Raw genomic sequence first — 25,588 nt, forward strand, 5'->3', positions numbered from 1 at the left:
AACTGGAACAGAGTTCTGATAGCACGGATTCCTCTCCCCATACAGCGATCAGATCCCGTACCTCCCGTTCGGTCCTTGCTGGAGCTCTTTTGCGATTCTGGGACTCCATCATGGTCACGTCTGCTGATGAGCTCTGCATGGTCACCTGCAGCTTGCCACGCTGGCCAAACAGGAAATTGAAATTCAAAAGTTCGCGGGCCTTTTCCTGTCTACCTGGCCAGTGCATCTGACTTGAGAGTGCTGTCCAGAGCGGTCAGAATGGAGCACTCTGGGATAGCTCCCGGAGGCCAATACCGTCTGATTGTGTCCACAGTACCCCAAATTTGACCGGGCAAGTCCAATTTCAGCGCTAATCCCCTTGTCGGGGGTGGAGTAAGGAAATCGATTTTAAGAGTCCTTTAAGTAAAAAAAAAAAGGCTTCGTTGTGTGGACGGGTGCAGGGTTAAATCGATTTTAACGCTGCTAAATTTGACCTCAACTCCTAGTGTAGACCAAGGCTAAGTGATTCAGATTGCTCTGTATTAGTGACTTGCCCTTTTCATTATTTACCACTTCATAATTTTTGTGTCATCTGCATACTTTATCAGTGATGACTTTATGTTCTCTTCCAGGTCATTGGTAAAAATGTTAAATAGTGTAGGGCCTAGAACCAATCCATCTGGGACCCCACTAGAAGCACACCCACTCCATGAGGATTTTGGATTTACAGTTATACTGTGAGACCTATCAGTTAGCCAGTTTTTAATGCATGTAATATGTGCCATCTTCATTATGTATTGTTCTAGTTTCTTAATCAAAATATGGTGCTATACCAAGTCAATTTTTTTACATAAGTCTAAGGCTATGTGTAACTTTGGAGTTAGGGTGTGATTCCCACCTCACGAAGACATACTTACGCTAGCTTTCATTGAGCTACCATACTAAAAATAGTAGCAAAGCCATGTAGCACGGGCAGCAGTGAGTGGCAACATGGCTTAGCTGCCCCAAATATGTACCCAGGAGGTCCAGGCAGCTTTGTGCTCAGGGCAGATAGCCTGTATCTGCTCACTGTTGCCCATGCTACCATGCTACCACTCTGTTATTCTGCACAGGCTTGATCTCAGATTGACAGGCTTATAATTACTCAGGTCATCCTGTTTACCCTTTTTAAATATTGGTACAACATTAACTTTCTTCCTGCCTTCTGGAACTTCCTCAGTATTTTAAGACTTATTGAAAATCAACATTAATGGTACACTGAGCTCCTCAATCTCTTTAAACTCTTAGATGCAACTTAACTTAGTAGCTGCTGTTTATCCTCCGAGTTACTATTGAAATGTGCAACACAATCATGTTATGATTACATCATCTGTCTTTTTTCCAAATACAGAATAAAAATATTTATTGAACACTTCTGTCTTTCCTACATTGTTATTGACAATTTTACCATTTCCATCCAGTAATGGACCAATACTATTGTTAAGATTCCTTTTATTCCTAATATACCTTATTGTCCTTAACTCTGCTGGCCATAGATTTCTCTTTGAGTCCCTTTGCTTTCCTTATCAATTTTCTACTTCCCCATTCTTCTTTTTGTTATATATTGAATTTTTATAGCTGCTTTCAGTCCCTCTCTAAGCCAGGTTCTGTATGTTGGTCTCTGGAAACTGTTGGATTATTTTAAGGATAAAATGTAAAAATCCATAATCAGCTAGTCCCCTTCACAGCTGCCAAAGGAGACACCTCATTGTCCTTTTTCAGGAAAAGCGGAGACTCTGAAACAGAAGAAGGCAGCCCGCAATGCACTCCTGGGCTAGGAGCAGGGGCACTGTAATTCCGCACATAGGGAACTGGGACCATTCATACTCTATAATTCAGGGAGGGGGAATGTTTGCTTTGTTTATGGAGGAGATTGGGCTCCTGTTGGCCACCGTGCCCCATGCCAGCCCTCTTACCATGTCCACACAGCAAAGTCTTGCCTATGTCCATTAAACTGTACACCTTCCACTCCTTGCACATGAGATGGAAGAGCCATGTCTAATCTCCTGCTTCATCACTCCCTAGCAAATGATTCTTCTGTCCATCTTTGCCAATAAATCTTTCATCCCTGAGCACTGGAGCCAAACAGCAGTGATGTGGGTGGCAGCAGATGAGGTCAGAGCAAAGCTGCAGTTGGATAGGTGGGTCCCTGTGTTTGGACTGGGTAGGTTAGGGAGTGGAGTGTGTCACTAGGCCTAGAGCACAAGCTTCTCACATGTAGTGTGAAGCACAGAGTGGAGGTAGGTGGGGCAAGTGGTGACTCCAGCCTGGAGCAGTTTGCATGGTCAGGCTTTCACCGAGCCGCAGAACCTGGCAGTCTGTCCCAGGACCTGCAGGCTACCAGCTCCATGGGAGTGAGCCAGGAATCCCTGAAAGCCCCAGCTCAAATTGGGCTTCTCAGGGCTTCCAGGTTCTCTGCCGTAGAGCCCAGAGCCAAGCTCTAGTTAGAATTAAGGCTTCCAGGCTTTCTGCTGCAGAGCTGCAAGCCCAGAATTCCTGAGATTCCTGGCTTAAACTGAGTCTCCCAGGGCTGTCAGGCTCCCAGTTCCACGGTGGGTACTCTGTCTGGCAAGGCAGAGCTGCCCCAGAGCCATGGGCCATAGAAATGTGGGTCCCCAGTCCCAGGGCAGTCAGCATGGTGGGGCTGCCCCAGAGCTTCCAAGGCTAGAAGTCTGGGGTCTCCAGGCCTGGGGCAGTAAGCACAATGGGGCTGCCCCAGGGCCAGAGCCAAGAACACTAGAAGCCTGTGGTATCCAGTCCTGGGGCAGCCTGCATGGCAAGGCTCCCCAGAAGCCCTCCAGGCAAGTAAACCTACCTGGCAGAAAGGTTTCATGGGAGTACTGCCTTTGATTCAGTGAAAGTTAATTAAACACAACTGGCTTTTGTGAGAAATTTTGGGTTTGGTGAACCGGCATTTTTAATTTCATTGTAAAATTTCCAACCAGCTCTAGTCATTGCTGTCCTCTGTGACATACATATATAGTTTTTTTCTTACAGCTATTTATTTAGGAAATTTTAACAGGTTTATAAATCATAATATTTTTAAATGACATGGATTCTTTGGAATGCAAGGTACTTTTTGCACTTTATAAATCTGCAATAACAGTAATTACCTGAAAGAATATGGACTTCTCCCACTAAGAACTTCAACACATTTATATGCTCAGTGGTCACAATTTTAAAATAAAAATAAAAGCTTTTAAAAATTAGGATGGTCTTCCCCATTTCCTGGGAGGTCATTCATCCTTCCATGCATCCTCTCCAACCAGGACAATAGGTAGAGTTCATGAGAAAGGTAATTCAGGCATCCAGAGTTGCTGACCTGGCCTGGAAAAACCCTGAAAAAAATATTATTTTGTTGGCTTCTTATGAGTTTGGAGCTGACTCGGTGATCGTGGGTCACTAATGTGCATTGAACAGGGACAAAGAGGACAGGGGGGCTGTTTAAAGGAACCACGTGTCCTGGTAGTGCTGGCTTTGGGAATTGTAGCAGGGAAGTGAGGAGCTTGGTGCACTCGTTGCAGTCCGACACTCAGACGCCTGTTAATCACAGCTATCTTACAGCACTGCCACTATCAGTATGTTGGGTGAGCGCTGAGCTCTTTTGCACTGGGCACTTTCGTAACCAAGGGCCTGATCTGCCCAGTGCTCCTGAGCACCCCCTGCTCACATTGACTTCAGAGGGAGGTGAGAACACTTCACACTGAATAGGAGGTGCCCAGCTCCTCACAGGATCTGGCCTCAGAGCTGGGGAAGCCTTTCCCACCATCACCCCCTGCATTTCTGAGTACAGAGACAAATGAAGCCCTTGTAGAGGCTGCTCCCAGTATCGCAGAACAATGATGAGGGTTATCTTCCACTTAGCCACTTAGCACAGAAATTTGTTTCCCTTTACACCTGTGCATTATTTCTAATGCAGTACCAGCGGGGAGTGATATTCAGTGTATTTCCCATCTCTCCTGAGCCCAGGTCATTCAGCATCACTCCGACTGTTGAATGGAGAGAGCCGGTGCGATGGGAGAGTTGAGATTTCCCTCCGTGGTGCGTGGGGCAGAGTGCTGGATGACCAGTGGGACATGAACGATGCCAGCGTGGTGTGCAGGCAGCTCCAGTGTGGAGTTTCTGAGAAAGCTTTTAACCTCCCTAAGTCTGAGCGAGGAATGGGCCCTGTGGGGCTGAGAAGTGTCCAGTGTGCAGGAAATGAGACTCGTCTGACTCTCTGCAATGTCTCCACATCTGAGACCGCTCAGGCACGAATTGCTGAGGATGTCGGTGTTGTTTGCTCAGGTGACTTACCGTGAAATCTTAAAAATATCCTCTCCTTGTTCAATAGGAACATAACCCTCCCCAGGGCCTGCCTCCAGCTCATCTTGTGCTGTGATCTCATCAGAGCTCAAAAAAATATGGATCTGAGGTTCAAACGTTGACACTTTTATAGTAAACATATTGTTTTATAAACAGAAAAAACATAGCCACATTATAGGGGTAACCTGCAGCAACCTCTGTAGCAACCTCTCTCTCTTTATCTTGTATTTATTAGAGCTGGTCAAGAACCGTTTTTTATCAACTTTTTTCTGCCGAAAAATATTTGCAACAGAACATAAATTTTCACAAAAGGCTGTTTTTATTGACAATGTTCAGGTTTTTATGGAAAAACATTTTTATTTTTTTGAAAAAAAAATATTTATTTTTGTCTAACTTTTTTCCAGGAAAATAAAAATTCTGAGCAGTTCTAATATTTTTAGTGACTTCTTAATCTTAAATCATGTGCTGTCCTACTCAGAAAGGAGTAATAGGAAAAGAAAGTCATATGTAAGCCAATTTGATCAAGAAGGCCACAAATAGTGGCTCTGTGACTCAGAAGTTAAGTAGGTTTCAGAGTAGCAGCCGTGTTAGTGTGATATAGTTATGTTCAAATCTTATAACTTAGAAGTTTTTAAGGTCAGGCTTGACAAAGCCCTGGCTGGGATGATTTGATTGGGGATTGGTCCTGCTTTGAGCAGGGGGTTGGACTAGATGACCTCCTGAGGTCCCTTCCAACCCTCATATTCTATGATTCTAACTGTGTAATTTTGCTTCATTTAAAGGGAAAAATGAAGACTGTTATTGTTGTTGATTGTGCATATTACCATTGTAAAAGATAATTCTATTGTTCTTTTTGCTGATATATTTACTTACTTTAAGAGTCCACAGTAAACATAAACATAGGCCCTTCACACTGGTAACTGTCAAGCAACAGATTTGTTTGTATGTACTGTGCACTGTAATGTTACTGCACCAAAACTTTTATTCATGCATATTCCGGTTGCAGGGTAATTACAGTGCATTAAGGGCCCATTCCTCCACCCATTATGTTAGTGGAGGTAAAAAGAAAAAAGAAAAGGAGTACTTGTGGCACCTTAGAGACTAACCAGTTTATTTGAGCATGAGCTTTCGTGAGCTACAGCTCACTTCATCGGATGCATAGCATACCGTGGAAACTGCAGAAGACATTATATACACACAGAGACCATGAAACAAAACTTCCTCCCACCCCACTCTCCTGCTGGTAACAGCTTATCTAAAGTGATCATCAAGGAGGGCCATTTCCAGCACAAATCCAGGTTTTCTCACCCTTCCCCCCCCCCCACAGACACACATACAAACTCACTCTCCTGCTGGTAATAGCCCATCCCTCTTTGAAACCTCTCTTTATAATGCGCATGATAATCAAGGTGGGTCATTTCCAGCACTAAATTAGTGCTGGAAATGACCCACCTTGATTATCATGCACATTATAAAGAGAGGTTTCAAAGAGGGATGGGCTATTACCAGCAGGAGAGTGAGTTTGTATGTGTGTCTGTGTGTGTGTGTGGGGGGGAAGGGTGAGAAAACCTGGATTTGTGCTGGAAATGGCCCTCCTTGATGATCACTTTAGATAAGCTGTTACCAGCAGGAGAGTGGGGTGGGAGGAAGTTTTGTTTCATGGTCTCTGTGTGTATATAATGTCTTCTGCAGTTTCCACGATATGCTATGCATCCGATGAAGTGAGCTGTAGCTCACGAAAGCTCATGCTCAAATAAACTGGTTAGTCTCTAAGGTGCCACAAGTACTCCTTTTCTTTTTTCTTTTTACGAATACAGACTAACACGGCTGTTACTCTGAAACCTGTTAGTGGAGGTGTTGCTGTTGACTTCACCAGGAGCAGAATTGAGCCCTACCTATTTGGGACTTTATTGTAGAGACATGCATCAAATTGCCTTTCTTATTTTTTTTGCAAAATAAATTGGTACCATGTTTGCTTTTCTCAAATCCCAAGTACCTTCCAGTTCTGTGAGAATTTAAAAGAAAATTAGAGTTTTTGATAAATGTATTAGCTAATCATAAATTCCTCAAACACCCTTGATGCTTATAATCTTAGAGCTGTTTGAAAAAAATCAGTTTTTCCAGTAAGGGCTGATCCTGCAAACCCTTACTCTCACAATTACTGTTGTTCTTACTCATTTGGGGAATTCCATATGAATTACTCAGATGAGGAAAGAATTCACAATTAGGCCCTTACCTTTACATACTTTTTCACAATAGCTTTCTCATAATTTCCTTACTCTACAGATTTTTTTCTTTTCTAAGTTTCTGGTTAAAGACAGATGTTTAAAAGCATTTATGTCTTAGCCATTGTAGCAACCTCACTGATTGGCATGGAAGCTGTTCACTTATCATTTTATTGCACATTAACAGTTAGGATTTATTGCTGCAGGAAGCAGGCGGATCAGGCTGGTGAATGGGCCAGGTCGCTGTGCTGGGAGAGTGGAGATCTATTACAATGGCACCTGGGGGACAGTCTGTGATGATTCCTGGGACCTACCGGACTCCAATGTCGTTTGCAAACAACTGGGATGTGGCCATGCCATAAGTGCAACTGTCTCTGCTCATTATGGGCAAGGATCCGGGCAGATCTGGCTGGATGATGTGAACTGCTCTGGGAAGGAATCTGATCTCTGGGAGTGTCCTTCCGGGGGCTGGGGCCAGCACAACTGCAGACACAAACAGGATGCAGGAGTTCTCTGCTCAGGTCTGTTCTGTGAATGCTTTGATGGTTGCCAGGGAATTTAATGCGGGGGCTGATGTTTGAGGAGAGTGAGAATGATAGAGCCTCTCCCTCGCTGTCGTTGTCTCTTGTCTCGCTCCTACCTCCCTACAAACCACAGACCCAATTGAAAGTCACCAGTTACTATCAGTTCCCACCCAGGGGTATTGGAGATATCACAGCATTTCCATAGAGATAGGAGGGTCAGTCACTGCTGTATCTTGGCTATCTGTGTGTGTAACTGTTGGGAAATGGTGACTTTCCTGAAGGGTTCACTGTATTGCTAATGGGCCTGTAGTGTCCAGAAGAGTCTCTCATTCTTGGAGTGATTCTCTCTGGCATTTGTACCTGCAGAATAACGCACAGGATCATTAGCGATCACTGGGATTTCATTCTTCACAGCCAGATAGTTGACCTATGTTCGGTTGATTTACAGCCACTGCAGTAATTACTCAGGTGGTTCATGTCCACACTGCCCTCTTTCTGCCGGTGGTGTGAATCCTCACCAGAAGCACTTCTACTGACTTAAGAGGGGCAGTGGAGGAGGGGGGGCTGAGAGCCTGGGCTCTCAGCTCCATGCACAGCTCCCTGCCCCCTGCCAGTAGCACAGCTGCACCCCCACCCCCAGGTTCGGGGTCCACTAGGACCACAGCAGCTACCCAGTGGGGAGCTGGGAGCCTGCGCGAGGGAGCTGTGCTCCTGGCAGGGAGCTGGGAACCTTGGGGCAGCAGGGAGTGGGAAGCTGGGAGCCTCTGGGCAGCACCCAGGCTCCTGGCTGGGAGCAGGGAGCTGGGAGCCCAGGCAACAGCCCGGCTGGGAGCAGAGAGCTGTGTGGATGCAGCCCAGCTCCAAAAAGGGAGCTGGGAACTGGAAGTTTCAGGGAAGCACCTGGGCTCCCAGAGGGGAGCTAGGCGCCTTGGTGCAGCCAGGCTCCCCACATGGAGCGGGGAGCTCGAGCAGCAACACCGCTGGAAGCAGGGAGCCAGGATCCTAGGGGGTAACCAGCTCCGAGCGGGGAGGAGGTAGTCTGGGCAGCAATCTGGCAGGGAGCCTGGGGGTACCTGGGCTCTAGCTGAAGCCCCCACACAACTTTCTTGTCAGTTTCATGGTTCTAGCATGGAGCTGTGAAATTGACATGAATGACAGCCAACAGCTGATGTAAGTAACCCTCAGTGTCCACATGGACACTGCATCGCCCTAACTCCATGGACATAAGCCCTACACCTCTCGTGGAGGTGGAGTTATTATGTTGGTATAGCAGGGCACTTACATTGGTGGGAGCAAGGCTATGGTGGGTACACTGACATAATCAGTCAACCTTACGCTGTAGTGTAGACCAAAAACTTTCAGGATCAGCAATCTAAATTCCCTTTTTGTGCATTTCCTTCTAGAGTTCACAGATCTGAGGCTGGTGAGCAGCAGTGACTGTGCTGGGCGCCTGGAGGTTTTCTACAATGGGACATGGGGCAGTGTTTGCTCAAATCAGATGACTGGCATCACCCCGACAATTGTATGCAAACAGCTGAACTGTGGAGATGGAGTGCTAACTGCAGGAGAATTTCAACATGGAGAAGGTTCTGGTCTCACGTGGCTGGACCATGTTAAGTGCACTGAGCAGCACAGCTCCCTTTGGCAGTGTCCCTCAGGCCCATGGAAATGGCAGTCTTGTGATCACCAAGCAGAAGAGGCCCATATTATTTGCAATGATTCTTCAAATGGTAATTATAAAAAAAATGTATAAAAGAAGCGGGGACCACATGGTGCAATCCACTAGTAAGACCCCAGAAAAGCCTCTCAATAGAAAGCATAATTTGTGCAGCTCTTTGGCTATTGAGCCTTTTGGGATGAACAATCAGAGATGGGTCCAGGATGTGCAGTTCGGGTCAGGATCAGAATTCCCCACAAGTCTGTATGTGAGGACGTGTGTGTGAGAGAGGGATGTTGTGGGTGAGTTTCAGTTCCATTTTGAGCCCAACTGTAATAACAATATTTCTCTTCTATGGATTTTTATACTAACGTGGGTGATTTTCAGCTGATTAATCTGTGCACATTTGAACCCCTTGTATGAAGTGAGCTGTAGCTCACGAAAGCATATGCTCAAATAAATTTGTTAGTCTTTAAGGTGCCACAATTACTCCTTTTCTTTGAACAGACTCAGATATACAAAAACAAACACAGCAGCAGAAGCTATGCCTAAAGATTTCAGCATCCATAGTAAAAACTGAATAGCAAATCCATAAATGATAAAATACACCAATTTTTCGATTTTTCCATTATAAAGTGCTGAAATTAATGATTTAATATGCAGATAAACCCTATTATCATCTGTGTCATGCACACTACTCAATTTGTTCTCTCAGAATTTTATTTCCATAAGAAGAAAAGGGAAACCATCTCAGACACTGTTTGACAAATGTCCACACACAGAGACTTTGAGAGTGGATGTTCTCCCATGTAACAAACACATCACCTGCCCCTTACTTCAGACTCTAACTCTCTTTTCCTTTCCCTTTGCAGGTGTGATGAAGACAACAGCTTCACTGTTTAGAAGAGGTAAAATATTCCCCTCCCATCAAGGATTAAATTTACCTGGTGCCAGGGTCACAGAGGGATGAGCTGGAACCTCCAGCCTGAGCGAATGAGTTCCTTTATACTGAGTGTGAAATCTAAGGAGTGAATGACACATGTGTGAATGACACCCGGGTGGGAGCTGCAGGCTGTGCTGAGCAACACGATTCCTGTCTATTGGTTCTAGCCACCAGAGCAGGGCCCATGATTTAAACAGCAGCCTGTGAGCTGCCCCCCTAGCGCACAGACTGTGCCCCAGCCCGTTACCCTGCTGCCCTGGGCCATGCAATGAGTGACTGGGGAGCTCCCCGGGGCTCCCCGGGGCCCCCCGGACTCTCACAGGATAATTTCTCCCTGTTGCATATTCATTTCCACCCAGCTCCCCCGCGCCGCCCTCCGACCGACAGTGGGAGAGTCACAGTGCCCGTGGTCGTCTGCATTATCCTGGGGGCCTTGCTCTGCCTGGTCTTAATCATTCTGGGTGCACAGGTGCGAAGTGCCAAGGCACAGCGCAAAGGTGGGTGCTGACTAGTGTCACTGTCTGAAATGCCTCTGCAATAGCAGGGGGAGCTGCAGGTGTGGAGAGGGCCAAGGCTGTGAGAGGACCTAGAGCTGGATCAGCGCAGGGTGAAGGGAGGATGTAGCTGAGGAGAGGGAGGACCCTTGGTAAAACTATGAGGTTCCATGTGAAATCTTGTTTTATTTAATATTTTCCTTGATGATCTGGCCCTGGAAATGAACAGCACAGCAGAGACACTTGCACATGACACTGAATTGGGAGGAGTTGAGAGCAGTGATGAGGGCAGAGAAATAATTCAAAGAGGATTAAAGAGATTGCAATAGTGGCAGAAAATAACATGTAGAGATTCCATTTGGAAATCTGCAAGAAAATCCATGTGGGGCAAAGTTTCTGAACAGAGAGATTGAGTGGGAGAGACGGTATGAAGAAGGAGAAATGCTGGAAAAGAGCCTTGCTGATAATGTCTAAAAGATCAAAACACTGATATTAATCCATGGCACTTAGAGCACTTTCCATTGATAAATCACTGCACAACCATTAGTTTATTCCTCCCCACAGGGTCACTGGCCAGTAGATAAGTAAGTACTATTATTTCCACTTTGCAATTGGTGTAAACACCAAGTTGATGGAAGAATTATTTAAGGTGATACAAGGAGGACTAACCAGGAGCAATGGGATGAGAGCATGAGGGAACATTTAGGATGAACACGAGGAAAGACATTATGACAGTAAACCTGCCCATGGAATCGTCTCCAAAGGGACGTTGTGGAATGGGATGTGGCTCCCATCAGCTGGGACACTCACTTAAATATAGCCTGGACAGAGCAGTGGGAATGTGCTGTAAGGCTCAATCTTGCACTGGCCCCAGAGGGAGGGGCTGGGTGATCTAATAGGTTTTCCCAGCTCTACTTTCTATGACCCTGGGCAAATCCTGACCTTTGTTTCCAGACTCCAGAAGATCCTCGGACCCTTTCACTGAAGCCATATATGAGGAGATCGATTATAACCTGAATGGAGAGAAGCAGATGTTGGGTCGCTCAGGTCCGTGTGTCTCATTCCTAATGGAGCAAATATCTACTGCACTTTCCATCCCGAGGCCCTTACCCAGAGCTAAAATCTCAGCCCTCATCCCTGGGATCCCTGGCATACTGTGGATACAGATTTGTTAGTGATAGCACTCCCACATAGCACTCACTCTCCATTGGTGTAAATGACACCACAAGGTGCATCTATCTCCAGGTTTGTTGTGTGATGAACTCATGAAGATGAGCTTCCTCCCCACTCTTCTCTGCTTGTTCCCATTCTTGGAACAGACATCCTGCAGCCTTGGGCCTTGTCTTCACTGAGAAGAAAAGGTGTGTTCTTAACTTGGGATAACTAACACAAGGTAACACCTCAGTGTAGACAAGACAGTTTTTGTAGCTTTCACATGAGTTAGCAGATGGAGTTGGAGATTTTTAAATTCCTTGTTAAAGGTCACACTCTGCCCCCCCCCGCACCTCCTAGGTTCAGCATGGATGTTCCCAGCATCTTCCCAGTCTGATTTTATCCTCCCCAAACCCATGTTTACCAGAATAAAATGGATATTTCTCAGTGTCACTGTGCATTCAGCATCTTCCCTAAAAGAAGGAGACCAGAAATCTTTCTCCCAGCCCGCAGATGCACCAGCCATTTGTCAGCTTAGCTGCTCTCACTTTGATAACATCTCATTTGTTGTCCCTACAATCTCCTATTCAGATGATTCACTGATGAAACTTCGGTATTACACCAGGGACAGCGATGTGGGAAATGATCCTGCATCAGAACAAGGTAATGGGGAAGGAGAGATACAGAGACCATATCTGGGTGGAGAATTTAATCTCCACAGCATTTTCTGTAAAGGCTGTCATTTCCCCTCAATCAATTTCATGGTCCAGAACAGATTTTATACATTCTGATGGGATTAGATTTAACCAGACTTTCAACGATTTCTGTCAACCTTTGTGATGGAAACGTGTGATAAAATCATCACCTTTCCTGTATGTGGTTTGTGATGCCCTCCACTCGGGGAGGAGCTTCAGGGAATGCGGTCCAGAACTATTCGCTTGGCATGGAAGTACTGAAAATCACAGCTGGAACCTACCAGTAAACAAACCCTGATCTGTACCTGTGGTCTTACCAGCTGGCATAAGCAAGTAGTCCAAGTCACAATCTAGTCCATATAAACTAAGAGACTATAAACCATCATTATAGAGTTTGGTTGGAGTCACAAAGGTCAGCTCTGGTGCAGTAGCTACCATCTTCCAGTGTGTCCAGTGTTAGCTCAGCACCAACACAGATCCTGATCCCACTGAAATGCATGAGAAAATTTCACAGAATATCAATCATGCTTTTCCCCTGGATCACCCTGTGACTTTCTCCTACGAACTCCATGGTAAACAGCCCATGCTCCAAGGCAACCGGCACTTAATGGGGAACTAGAAACCTGCTCAGGAACTGGGTGTGTTCAGGGGACACTGAGTGTGCTGTTTGCTGTTACAGAGGGAGCTTCCCCTTGGGGGTCTCAGTTGGGTTTCGATAATGTGGAGGACCCTGTGTCGAGTGATGTGCTCCTGACTTCAGACAGCCAAGGTGAGGAGTAAATCTATAGCCTTGAAGAAATGATACCCTGTGGAAGAACGTGTAATTAATTACACCTAGCTCCTATGTAGGGCTTTTCATACATAGACCTCAAAGCACTTTAAAAAGGAGGTTGGTACTATTATCTCCATTTTACAGATGGGAAAACTGAGGCACAGAGTAGTGAAGTGATTTGCCCAAGATCATTTAGCAGGGCAGTGGCAGAACTGAGAAAAGAACCCAGGTTTCTGCATCCCTATCTAGACCTCCGCCCAATAGATCACAGTGTCTGTCTATCCAGGCAAAAATTGTCATTTATGGCTTGATCTTGTGAGGTGCTGAGCATCTTTAGTACTTGTTAGGGGCTTTCCCTTCACCCCTCCCCTGGTTCTTGTCATGCAGACAGAAAGCAGAAGACTGGAACTCCGAAGTACAGGCAATGCAATGTTTATTGGGGTTAATTGAAGCAAGCATATCCATAGCTCTGATGCCGCAGAGCCTTTTTCCCAGTGTCACTGTTCCCCTTCCTTAGCAGGCATAATTATACCTGTAATGCATGCCCTTGGTCCCACCCCTTACGGTTTATGGTCATGTTCCATTTTGGAGGGTCTTGTTGTGACATGTTCCCCGCACTCCATTTGGGGTGCCGCTTGGAACTGGGGTACAACTGAACCCACCTGACCCACCAGCCTGGATTCCCTTCTCAGTGTACGCTGAGGCAAGCCTGCCAAGCCCATCCCCAGGTTTCAGACTGCACCTTACCAGCACACATAAAGGTAGGGACACACCCAGCTGCAGCTTTACACACACATGTTGAGATCAGCTCTGCATGGGAAGGCTCAGCTAAGCAATTGCCCAGCAATTGTGCGCACCCCCCTCTGGGGTGTAAACCCAAAATTATACTGTCTTGCAGTTCACTGAGAACTGTACAGCATAAGCTCATGAAATTCGCCCCCTCCCTCAATGTGGAGAGAGATATGTAACAGCTTTTTGCTCCCCAATTATAGTTTCCACACACACTGGTTTTAGACAAAACAAAAACAAGTTTATTAACTACAAAAGATAGATTTTACATGATTATAAGGGTTAACAAACAGATCAAAGCAGATTACCTAGCCAAAAACAAACAAAAACAAAAACAAAAAAAACCACGCAAGCTAAGCTTAACATACTAAAGAAACTGGATATATGTAACAAATTCTCACCCTAAATGTTGTTTTAGGCAGATTGCAGAGGTTCCTGAAGGCAAGCTGCACTTGCTTGCAGCTTAAATCTCCAGGTATTTCTTTCACAGGCTGGAACTCCCTCTAGCCTGGGTTCAGTCCTTTCTTAGAATCATAGAATACCAGGGTTGGAAGGGACCTCAGGAGGTCATCTAGTCCAACCCCCTGCTCCAAGCAGGACCATCCCCAATTTTTGCCCCAGATCCCAAATGGCCCCCTCAAGGATTGAACTCACAACCCTGGGTTTAGCAGGCCAATACTCAAACCACTGAGCTATCCCTCTCCCCAGGTTCAGTCTTAGGTGTTTACAGCAGTCATCATAGGTGAGGAGACAGTGAAGAACCAACCACGATGATATCACTCCCCTGCTGTTAGGGGGCTTATTCCTTCACCCACTTACTTCCTTCTCGCATGAACAGAGAGCAACAATACCCGAAGTCCAAAGGTGCAAACAATTCGATGTTTATTGGGGTGAACTTCCATCAAGCATGATTCCAGTTTCCTTCCTTAGTGTCCCCCTTCCCAGCTCTGACACCACAGAGTCTTACCTGTATCCCTGTTCCCATTCCTGCTCTTAGCTAAACATAATTCCAGTTTCCCCACCCCCATTTGCTGTTCCCATTTCCCGCTTTAGCAAAACATGATTCCAGTTTCCCCACCCCCATTCCCTGTTCCCATTTCCCCCAACCACACACCCACCTACTTCCTGATTGACTGCAGACTATATAGTAAAACTTGAGTTCTGCTTAGCTATACCTTAACCAATCATTTTCCTGAAATTTAACTAACCAATCCTAACACATTGTAACATGATTATGTAACCAATTATATCCCACCACCTTAATTAGTTTACACCCAGCAAAATTAATTATACAGCAGACAGAAACAATCATAGAACCAGACAGAGATTATGCAGACAAACAATAGGGAAATGGGGACTACAGTGATAGAACAAACACAGAAGTGAGGATTTCACATCCCAGCTATTGATAAGTGAGTTCTTGCCAGACAGGATGCTATCAAACTAAGTTTCCTTTTACATCTTCTAGGCACTTCCCTTTCTCTGGAGGTGATAGGCATTATCAGGACAGGACTGTATTCCTAAGAGCCCAATAGCACCTTATTTCAATGTGACTAGGTTGGAATGTGAGGAACCGTTCGCTTCCCAGCTTATGGCTGCCTCTGCTGCTTAGCCAAAGGCCTTAGCCTAAGAACAGGGCCTCAGACTGTCACAGTAGGAGAAGGCTCTTACACTGGCAGACAGTGATTTTGATTGTTTCTTTTATACCTCTATAACTAGCCAAGTGATAAGAATACACCTAAATTCTTAGAGTATAGCCCTTTACAGACAGGCCTGAATATCTACATCCTAACACCTGCCTTAACTAGTTTTTGCATATGGCAGGAATCCTTTGTCTCCCAGTTTGATTTCCACCCCCGGCCAGTAGGAAAATACTAGTATTATCATGGTGTCCAATACCAGGTGACTTGATCACATGTCCCTGCAGTCATAACTCAGAGGCTGTTTGCAGCATCCCCATGAAGACTTCCCAGGAAGGTGGGAGATTAGCATCTTCAAAGACCTATTGTTCTCTCTAATGGTCCATTGACTTGTTCCTAGCTAGCCATCTAGACTGATTGCATTCTGTCTAGTGGGCGTTCCCCATGTGTAAACACAATTTGTAGTACAGATACATAGTCAATATTCCTAACTTCAGATACAGAAATGATACATGCATTCAAGTAGGATAATCATATTCAGTATATCAGTGATATTTCACATACCTTATCTTGCATCAAATACATCATAATTGTGCCATACTCATATCATAATAATATTTCTATGAAGAATATGGGGGCATAGTGTCACACTGGGGGCTTTGGTGCCACTTCTTTTGTATCCCATGGGAGGGGTAGGGAGTGAGATTATGTATCAGCCAGCGTCAGGATTTTCTTTGGCTTTTAGTGTTTCTTATACCTTCCCCACCATCCACCTCACTCCTCCCAACTGGTTGCTTGACCTTGCCTTGAGATAGGAGTCAAGGCAGTCTTCAAGTGTACGCTCATATATTACACTCCCACCGTACCTAGCAACACTTTAGGTCTATCTCTTATCTTTTCACATTGTACTAAAAGCCCCATCTGGTTGTGGGAAATGCAACACACAGTCTCTTTGTTTCTTGTCCACACATATTAGTAAGGATATAAGAGTATCAAAAATCAAACTCAAAATTCTATCTCAGGCTAACAAACAGGCCTGTTTTCTAACAGTACTGATGCAATCAGTGGGAGCTGATCAATGGAGAAAACGCCTTACATGGGGAAACTTAAAGTGCTCAATCTGTTTAGCTTGACAAAAACAAGATTGAGAGGTGACTTAATAAAGTATCTTCACAGGGAGAAAATACTGATATTAAAGGGCTCTTTAACTGAGTATAAAAAGGCATAGCAAGAACCACTGGCTGGAAGCTGAAGCAAAACAAATTAAAATTAGAAATTAGGTGCAAATTTTTAACAGTATGGGTGATTAATCACTGGAACAAACTACCAAGGGAAATGATAAGTTCCCCATCTCTTGATGTCTTCAAATCAAGAATGAATGCTATGGCAGATATGGCAATTTCCTGCATATCATTGGGCGGCCTTATTGAATTAAGTTTAAATATGTTTGGGGTCCACTGTATTAAATGCAAAGGTTATGTATTACCATGGGCCAGGATTACATGTACGCTATTTGAGGGGAGGTGTGATATGAGTTCTGGGAGTTCAAAGGACTATATTGAAAATGTGCCAGACAAGAATGGACTTTTGGGAAAATAAGTGTGAAGTGGATTTCCTGGAGAATCCCTAGGGAGTGGTTAATGCAAATTGCACCACTGCCGGTTATGTAAAAATCCAGTCTTTTGAAGCTACACCCCAAGTAGTAGGTCATTGTGTGCGGATTACCTGTTCCCAGAGATGAGTTAAAAAGCCAGAGCTGTGTAAAGAACAGCTGTACCACCCAACCTGGGTTCGGGTTCTGAATCTGAGACAGTTGTGAACTTGTAACTCTGGAGAAAACCCATTTGTGGGTTGTGAAGGACTGGCACCTGCCAGAGCCTGAGGTTTGAGTTGGGGTGCTCTCTGGTAAGCTTTTTAGCTTGTGTGTAGGTTCTTTTATTGCTCTGTTTTCTTTGTAATGCTTTTACCTTAAGAATAAATGTGCTTGCTTGGAAGGAGGTGCATGGCAACTTACAACTGCAGGCAATATACTGGGAATAACTTCTGGAGAGAAAGCAAAGCATACACACTGGCCCTTAGGCTGTCTGACTTGCTGGGAATATCACCATGTAGGCAGAGAACTGTGAAGGCTGGAAAAATCCCGGTCAGAAGGGATGGAGGTATCTGCCCAAGAGAGGAGACAGCTGAGGAGCCGGGAGCCTAGAGTGGGTGCCCTTGGTGGCCCACAGAGGGGGAATACAGGTGCAGTTGTCCTGAACTGTGACAGACATACCTTAGCCAAACACGGGTTATTCTCCTTAATAGAGGGTCAACTAGGTAAAATTCAGTGGCCTGTTATATATACAGGCCGTCAGCCGAGATGAGCTAATGGTCCCTTTTGGCCTTGAACTCTATAAATCTGTGACACTCAGGGTGCTCAGCATGTCATAGGATCTTCTAACTCTTCTCCCACAGAGCATGGCTGTGGGTGCTGGTTTTAGGTCAGAGCTGTATGGAGGGGAAATAGTAAAGCATGTGGTACCACACAGGCCAACCAGTGTGACTCTAGAAGAAGTTTATTCAGTGGCTGCCGATGGTGCCCCTGACTCTAGTCACTGCTCCCTGACCTTCACTTTAATGTGCACTAACATTACTCACAAAGTTAGGGGACAAGCTCTCTCAGCACAGCCCTCTGCTCTGTGGTAATGGTCTCCCTCAGCCATCCCTGCCTGTGCTAAGTCCACTGATCTATACTTGAGTTTCACACATGAAAGGGATGTACAGATTTCACACCCACAGACCATAGAATCATACAATATCAGGGTTGGAAGGGACCTCAGGAGGTCATCTAGTCCAACCCCCTGCTCAAAGCAGGACCGATCCCCAATTAAATCATCTCAGCCAGAGCTTTGTCAAGCCTGACCTTAAAAACCTCTAAGGAAGGAGATTCCACCACCTTCCTCGGTAACTCATTCCATTGCTTCACCACCCTCCTAGTGAAAGTTTTTCCTATGCTTGGCCTGACTTGGTGGTGTGTTTTCCAGACACTGCAGATCAGGGGTGGGTTATGGGCCAGACTAGTTTAGAGAAATGGAACAAAATGAGCTTTTTCACAATAATGGAAAGTTTAGAAAGTAAGTGATAGAACAAATTAAAGTATCATTTATCTGTGTAATTAGTATAACAACAAAGTACCATGGGCAAATCTTCCTCTGACATAAACCCCACTCCTAGCCACCTCTTCCCAAATCTCCCACAACCTTCATTTCAGTTTCTGTTTGAGGCTCCTTTGAGTAATTTACAGTTATATCAGGTCCTTGAAATGTGTCAGACAAATGTTACATGAATGAAATTCCTCTGACACTAAGGTTGGTGGGGGAGGGACTTTTGGTTTCTCATCCCCTTTGGGGTGTCAGTACCTCAGGCTGTTTGTACCTGGTGTATAATTTGTTTCTCTATTCAGTGGAAGTTCTCTCCTCATTACCATTAATTCTTGCCTCTTTTTCAGAGGCTCCTGCACTGCCTGGAGATGTCACAGAGAACGGTTATGATGATGTCAAAGACGTTTCTGACCCCAATGATAACCACGGCCCCGGGCAGTGTGCCTGGGAAGACACTGGAGCCCCAGGAGAGAGTGACAGGAACAGGGATTCACAGACAGGTGAGTGGGGAAATGCACTTTTGCCAATTCTTGCAGTTTATTGCTAGTCTCATGATATCTAGTATTTTTAAAAGTTCAAACTCCAGGAGACATGAGAGTCTCTGCTTTAATTTTTTAAAAAGCAAGTTCTCTAGCCCTGATGGTTGCAGAAAGAAGCTTCAGAACATGAACTGAGTTTCACCTAAAGGCTCAGAAACCAGAGGACAAAAAAAAGACCAAAAAAAGTCTTTTTAATCTACTGATTTTTAAGCCAATCTCATGATATGTTGAGGCCTAACTTCTGTCAGTGACTGAGACATAGGTATTCGTGTCCAATAGTTAGACCCAGAATCAGGCTCAGTGGTTAGAGCTGGAGTCAGAGCTAAAGTCAGAAATTGGAGCCAATGGGCAGAACTGGAGTCAGGAATTGGAGCTGAGGGTCAGGACCAGGTAACCTGGAGTGAAGCAAGGCAGGGGTAAGGCTGAGGTAAAGCAGGAACAGAAGTGGGAACAAGGCAGGAGCTATGGCAGCCATGGGTGAATGCTACAAGTAGCTGCTGAACTGCAGCTCTGCTGGACTAATGAGCCACTCTGAGGACTCTTCCAGCCAATGAGGCAGATTATTAGGTTCTCTGGAGATTGGCTCTGCTGCAGGCCCCGCATCCTGTCAACTTCTAATTTTTGAACGCTTGGGGTTGGCAAAGCTGGAAATGTCTGTGTTTCCCAGTGATCCATGGGACCAATGTCTGGATGGGAATATGGATTATGCAGCAAGGAAGTGACCCTGGCCAAAGTACTTGTTGTGAGGACAAAGTTACACAGGTGCGTTTGCAGGATCACAGCCTGTGTGTCTTCCCCCAAACAAGGTGTCAGTGCCCAGTATGGTAATGGGAAGAGAAGGGCCCTGCAGTGGGGTTAGTTAGAGGCCTGGCATCAGGTTTGAAATCACTCTCTTCAATATGTAAATAGCTCCATTAGCCTTGTATGAGAGCAACTCACAGTCTGGAGCTGACGGCTGAGCTCCCACTTTGCACCTCAGAGGAAAGTGGGTTAGGATGAAATGTGCATTTCTTTGTTCTTGTTGAGAGATACATTCAAACTCATATTGTGTGGGCAGTTGAGATCTATGATGTCCCCTGTTTTTTGGCTTCTTGTCCTTGAATGTCCTGTGGGATAGAAGCTCCAGCCTGCTCCACCCTACCTGGTTTCAGCTGGTGTATGTACCCTTAGGGACTATACCAGCCATCAGGAGTTAGAGCAGCCCCTGCTTGAGCATCAGGGAGGCGTCACCAGCTCACTGACATCTCCACACTACTCCTGCAACAGGCAGGTCTCAGCACAGAGTGAATGCACTCCCAGATGTTTTCTTTGTAGGCTATAGAGAGATAATGGATTAAACTTGTCAGGGCCCCAATCACAGGAACAGAAGGGGTAAATCACAGCCTATACTGTGAGTACACATGGGTGTAGAATGGTTACATTGACTGCAATGTGCCCCCTTGTTCATTTTCAGATTGGAGCCTGCACTTGCTAAGAAGTGAAGAGGTCTCTGAGGCTGAGAGAGACGCCCTGTCCCTACTTCCTGGAGACCCAGGTTATGATGACATTGAAGATGGGGTCTCTGGGACATCACTATAAGAATGCTGAGTTCAGATCAAATATCCTGTGAGGACATAGATGTTGTATGATTGGGCTATTCTTCTCTCAAATGCTCTCTGGGCCATCAGAAACAATCCCTACCTGGGAACTAGTTCATACAGCTTTTATATTGCAGTTTTGTCTGCTTGCAAGAAATATGTGTGACTGAGACAGGGTCTGTGGTTTCCCCTGTAATTCCCAATTGATCAGACTGTCTGGAACTGTCCTGCTTTTTTATTCCTGCTGTTTTATTTCTAACATGAAATATTATTTCTTCCTTGTGAACTTTTACTTTCTTAGTAAACTGTTTTTGAAAGACTGTTCCAGGGCTGATGCTTCTCCAACGAGGTGTGTTGGGCAGCTCCCTGGAGACCGTTGGGGGAAAGATTGAGACTGAACCACCAAAAAATTATAATGGTAAAATGTCACCTCTCGGGTATCTCAGGCTGTTGGACAGGGTGTTACATTGAGAATGAATATTCTGCCAGGTGTGTGGTAATGGTGAGATACCTAGCAACAGAATATTCCTCACTCCAAAGATGGCCCTAACCCCCAGTCCAGACTTTCCTTTGAAATTCTGGAGGATAAATAGGATGCTATTTACAGGTATCTTAATGCCCATACACACACAATCAGATAGCAGTGAAAATATGCCCCTATCCTTTCCTCTTCTCTTCTATATAAATTCATGTGCCATGCCCATCATTCTGGCATCAGAGCACCTTCCAATGATTTACTTTCAGTGTACATGTGTACTTTTATTCCTCCCCAGAGCAAAAACACATGGATTTTTTATGGTGGGTCATGGGTGGTTATCGGTGAGTTTATTTTATGATGTGATATGGGCTTATATTAGCAAAAGCAGACTGAGGAACCCCACAAGTGGAACAGAAAGAGGTTTCAGGTGATTTTTTAGATCTTGTGGGATTTTGTTCTAGAGTCTTTGATCAGCCCCCAAGAAAACTGGCTCCTGTACAAATGAGCTTTCCCCTTGCAGGAGACAGCTCCTTTGTGTCTAAGGCAGGGGTTCCCAAACTTGTTCCGCCACTTGTTCAGGGAAAGCCCCTGCCAGGCCGGGCCGGTTTGTTTACCTGCCTCATCCGCAGGTTTGGCTGATCGCGGCTCCCAGTGGCTGCGGTTCGCTGCTTCAGGCCAATGGGAGCTGTGGGAAGCAGCGCAGGCCGAGGGACGTACTGGCCGCCGCTTCCAGCAGCCCCCATTGGCCTGGAGCAGCGAACCGCGGCCAGTGGGAGCTGCGATTGGCTGAACCTGTGGATGCGGCAGGTAAACAAACCGGCCCGGCCCGGCAGGGGCTTTCCCTGCACAAGCGGCAGAACAAGTTTGGGAACCACTGGTCTAAGGGATAAAGCTGATGGGCACAGTCCTGGAATGAGTGGGAATCTCTTAAGTGTCCCAGGCCCAAATCATGAAGTTCCTTAAATGACTGAGACATTAAATTAGACATAGTGTTCTGTGGGAGGCCAGTGTAGTGAGCCCAGGACAGGCTTGGTGTGCCCTGGTGACCTGGGTTGCCAGGAGGTGCTCTGTTGCTTTCTATAGCAGTGGTTGTTTCCTCAGGACTGGGCACTACATGCCCAGGCAGAGTCCAATTAACCATTGGAACAACTCACCTAAGAAAATGGTGTATTCTCCATCACTTGTAGTATTGAGATCATGACTGGATATTAGAGCTGTTCAAAAAACAGAATTCCCTTCGTACCGGAAACACCAACATTTCAAAATTTTGTTTAATCTCAAATCATTCATAGTGGAATTCATAGTCATTCATAATAAGACTGGATAGTCATTGGGCCAAGGACAATAGCAGATGACTCTATAGCTTGGTGGCTAGGATACTCACTTAAGATGTGGGAGACCCGACGTCAAGTCCCTGCTGCAATAGCTATTTATAAATAGAACAGCTTTGGCATGTGAAAGTTTCACATCAGAATAGCCCAGTTGCCAGAGCACTTGTCTGCAATGTGAGATACCCAAGTTCAAATGTCCTCTCCACATCAGGCAGTTTGGAGATTTGAACCTGAGTCTCACAAAAGCCAGGTGAGGGCTTTAACCACTGGGTTGGTGCCTATGTCCTGTAGCTCTTTTGTGAATCTACTCGTCTATTGCTTTTTTGAAAATATCCTAAATTGAAACAAAAAATTTTGAATTAGGTTGAATGAACCTAAGCAGAACTGGACAGGACACAGCATTCTAGTGCAGTGTTACCAGTGCTGTGTACACAGGCAAAACTTCTCCCTACTTCTACTTGATATTTCCCTTTTTTATGCATCAAAGAATCACATTAGCCCTTTCTGCCACAGCGCTGAGAGCTCATGTTGAGGTGCATATCTATGATGACTTTCTCTGAGTCATTGCTTTCCAAGACAGAGTCTTCCATCTTGTAGGTATAACCTGCATTCTTTGTTTCCAGGTGTACTACTTTGAATTTGGCTATATTAAAATGTGTGTTGTTGGATTGTGACCATTTTACCAGGAGGATCTCTGTAACAATGACCAGTCCTCCTCATTGTTTTTTACCCCACCGATCTCTGTGTCATCTTCAAACTTTACCACAAAAGATTTCATATGATCATTGATGATACTATTGAATAGCATTGGATCAAGAATTGATCTCTAGGGGACCCTCCACTAAAAACAGCCTCACTCACTTATATCTCCCCATTAACAACTAGACTTTGTGATCTGTCAATGAGCCAGTTTTTAATCTACCTAATGCATGCCCTCTTCATTCCATATAATGCAACTTTTAAAATCAAAATATATGTGGTACTAAGGCAAATGCCTTGGAGAAATGGAAGTTGAGTATATCAACACAGTTACCTTCATCATCCAGATTTGTAATCCTATCAAAAAAAGACAACAGGTCTGCTTGATAAGACGTATGTTCCATGGAACCAGGCCAACTGATATTATAGCAGAGCACCAAAGACAAGCTTTCTGTTTAAAGCTCAACTCTTCTAAAGGTATGTCTACACAGCAATGTAAGCCTAGGGTTAGTGGGACTTGAGTCAGCTAACTCATTTCATGGGCCCCTGGGCTTGAGCATCTACATTGCATTTTAATCCTAGGTTAAGGATTTTCTGACCCATACTCAAACCTCTGCACAGACCTGAGTCAAAGTAAACATATCACAAAGTGCCTAGCTCCCCACTCCCCACAGGTGTCAACACTCTAGCCCTGTGAATGGGGTGCACTGTGGGAAAATTCCACTGCCCACCCTGTTTCCTAACTGTGAGTGTGCTATTGATGAAACTCAGGTGCCCATAAGGAGCATGAGTACATAAACTGTATAATTAGCTCTTTTGGTGGCTGTTTCAGTAGAATGACTGCAATTTGGGAAGGCTTTATACTCTGATCTGAGAACTGGACTCCCCACCTGTAGGCTGAGTCACATTGGCAGGACAATGCCCATGTGCACCTGCTCTGAGTTATTAGCCAATATAAACTTATTAGCCAAATATTTTGGTTCTCCAGTTAGGTGTGCTGCAAGCATTTCTAAGGCTCATGTGCAAAATGGATTACATTGTACATGTGCAGAGACAGAGGCTAAGGGGATTGAAAGCTAGCTATGCTTACAGGTACTGAATAGCTCAAGGGGCCTGTTATAGTCATTGAAATTAAACGGCACACAGGTGCTGTAAAGTCAAATTCAGCTACAGGCAGGCATCTGAAATAAAGAAAGGAGGTGTCTTACTACAATCTGCATCTGTCAAAATATTTTTATTTATTATATTGGGGGGATGTCACCTGAGCACAGCACAATATTCAGCAGGCACTGAAACCATTTTTTAAAAAAGAAAATAAATTACATATGCAAGTACTCACTGGGTGGGAAGGATGATTAGGGTTGGAAGAGTAGATGGAAATAGGGAGAGAGGTGTTTGGACTGCAATGAGGGTAGGGGATAAATGGGAGTGGGTGGGTAGGAAAGGGGTTTGGGTGAAGTGATAGGGAAGGACTACATATTGAGAGAAGGGAAGGGGGGACACCAGGAAGGGGTCATGTGTGTGAGTGGCAAGGGGACTGGGAGAGAACTGGGGTAGGGGGGCCTGTCAGCACCACATTCTCCCCTCCCCTGTGTGTGCCATGATCAGCAGGGTGTTGCCTCTCTTGTGACCCAGGTTCTGTGTGTGGGGGGGTTCTCCTTCTGCAGGTGCCTGAGCCTCTCAACCTACCCCACTCACCAGGATCTGGGGGCCCTTGCCCCTTTGGGTATCTGAGCCTCTCTCCCTGACCCACCATGTGAGCTGGGATCTGCGGGGGAGCTTGTCAGAGCTCCTCTCCGTGCCAGCATCTGGGGAAGCCCTGCCCCTCTGGGTGTGAAGCTGAGAACAAGCATAGTAGACTCGTACACCAGGAACACACTGCTGATACTGGAGTGAGGCGCTGAGAAAGGGCATGCTTGATCATGGTAGCAGTGGAGATGTGGAGTGTGGGAACACTTCCTGACATGAATGGAGCAGTTCACGTCTCAGCAGTGTACTATTGTTTTAGGCTGTATTTACTTCTATGGAGAGTTCCTACTCCGTTGAAAACATCTCACTGAGATGAATGGAACACGAGGTTGCATGGGCATGTACCGTAGCTCTGTATTTCCTGGTTTTCACACGTATGACTTTTGCTGAACTTGATGTTCTGGCAGGGTGTGAGCAGTCACCGACCAACCTTAACTCTGCATTAACAATTTTTTTTGCCGTTTAATTAATTATATTTTTAGTCTCCAACTCTTTGTTAGTAGAGTTGTGAATTAATTGTACCATTATTTTACCCAGGATTCCTGTCAGGCTAACTGGTCTATAGTTCCCTGGGTCATCCCTTTTACCTTTTATAAATATTGGAACTACATTGGCAGTTCTCCATTCATTTGGAATTTCCCCAGTTTTCCAAGATTTGATCAAAATTAACTCATGTCCTCATTAGCCATGTAATGCCCTTCATGGTACAGGAGAGACGGGAATCAATAGCACTGGCTATACATGAGATCCTCTATTCAAACTGATGGGAATGTACAGGACCCTGGGGTTCTCTCCAGCTGCCTGTTCTGCCTCGAGTTACCACACAGGGTAGCCCTAGATACTGGCCTGGACTAAGAGTCC

The 25,588-nt window shown here is 45.3% G+C and overlaps 1 protein-coding gene across 1 annotated transcript in view; it reads left to right on the forward strand.

Moving 5' to 3' along the window:
• LOC141974751 (scavenger receptor cysteine-rich type 1 protein M130-like) overlaps window positions 1-20,471 on the forward strand; it is a 53,032-nt gene extending 32,561 nt beyond the window's left edge. The window contains 10 exon segments of the mRNA XM_074934729.1: window positions 3,988-4,305; window positions 6,941-7,069; window positions 8,476-8,802; window positions 9,602-9,637; window positions 10,032-10,169; window positions 11,121-11,213; window positions 11,898-11,981; window positions 12,693-12,782; window positions 18,702-18,854; window positions 20,347-20,471. Of these exon segments, the coding sequence (XP_074790830.1) occupies window positions 3,988-4,305; window positions 6,941-7,069; window positions 8,476-8,802; window positions 9,602-9,637; window positions 10,032-10,169; window positions 11,121-11,213; window positions 11,898-11,981; window positions 12,693-12,782; window positions 18,702-18,854; window positions 20,347-20,471 (1,493 nt within the window).
• The last annotated feature ends 5,117 nt before the right edge of the window (window positions 20,472-25,588 follow it).

This window comes from Natator depressus, chromosome 1 (genome assembly GCF_965152275.1).
Source record: "Natator depressus isolate rNatDep1 chromosome 1, rNatDep2.hap1, whole genome shotgun sequence".
NCBI lineage: Eukaryota > Metazoa > Chordata > Testudines > Cheloniidae > Natator > Natator depressus.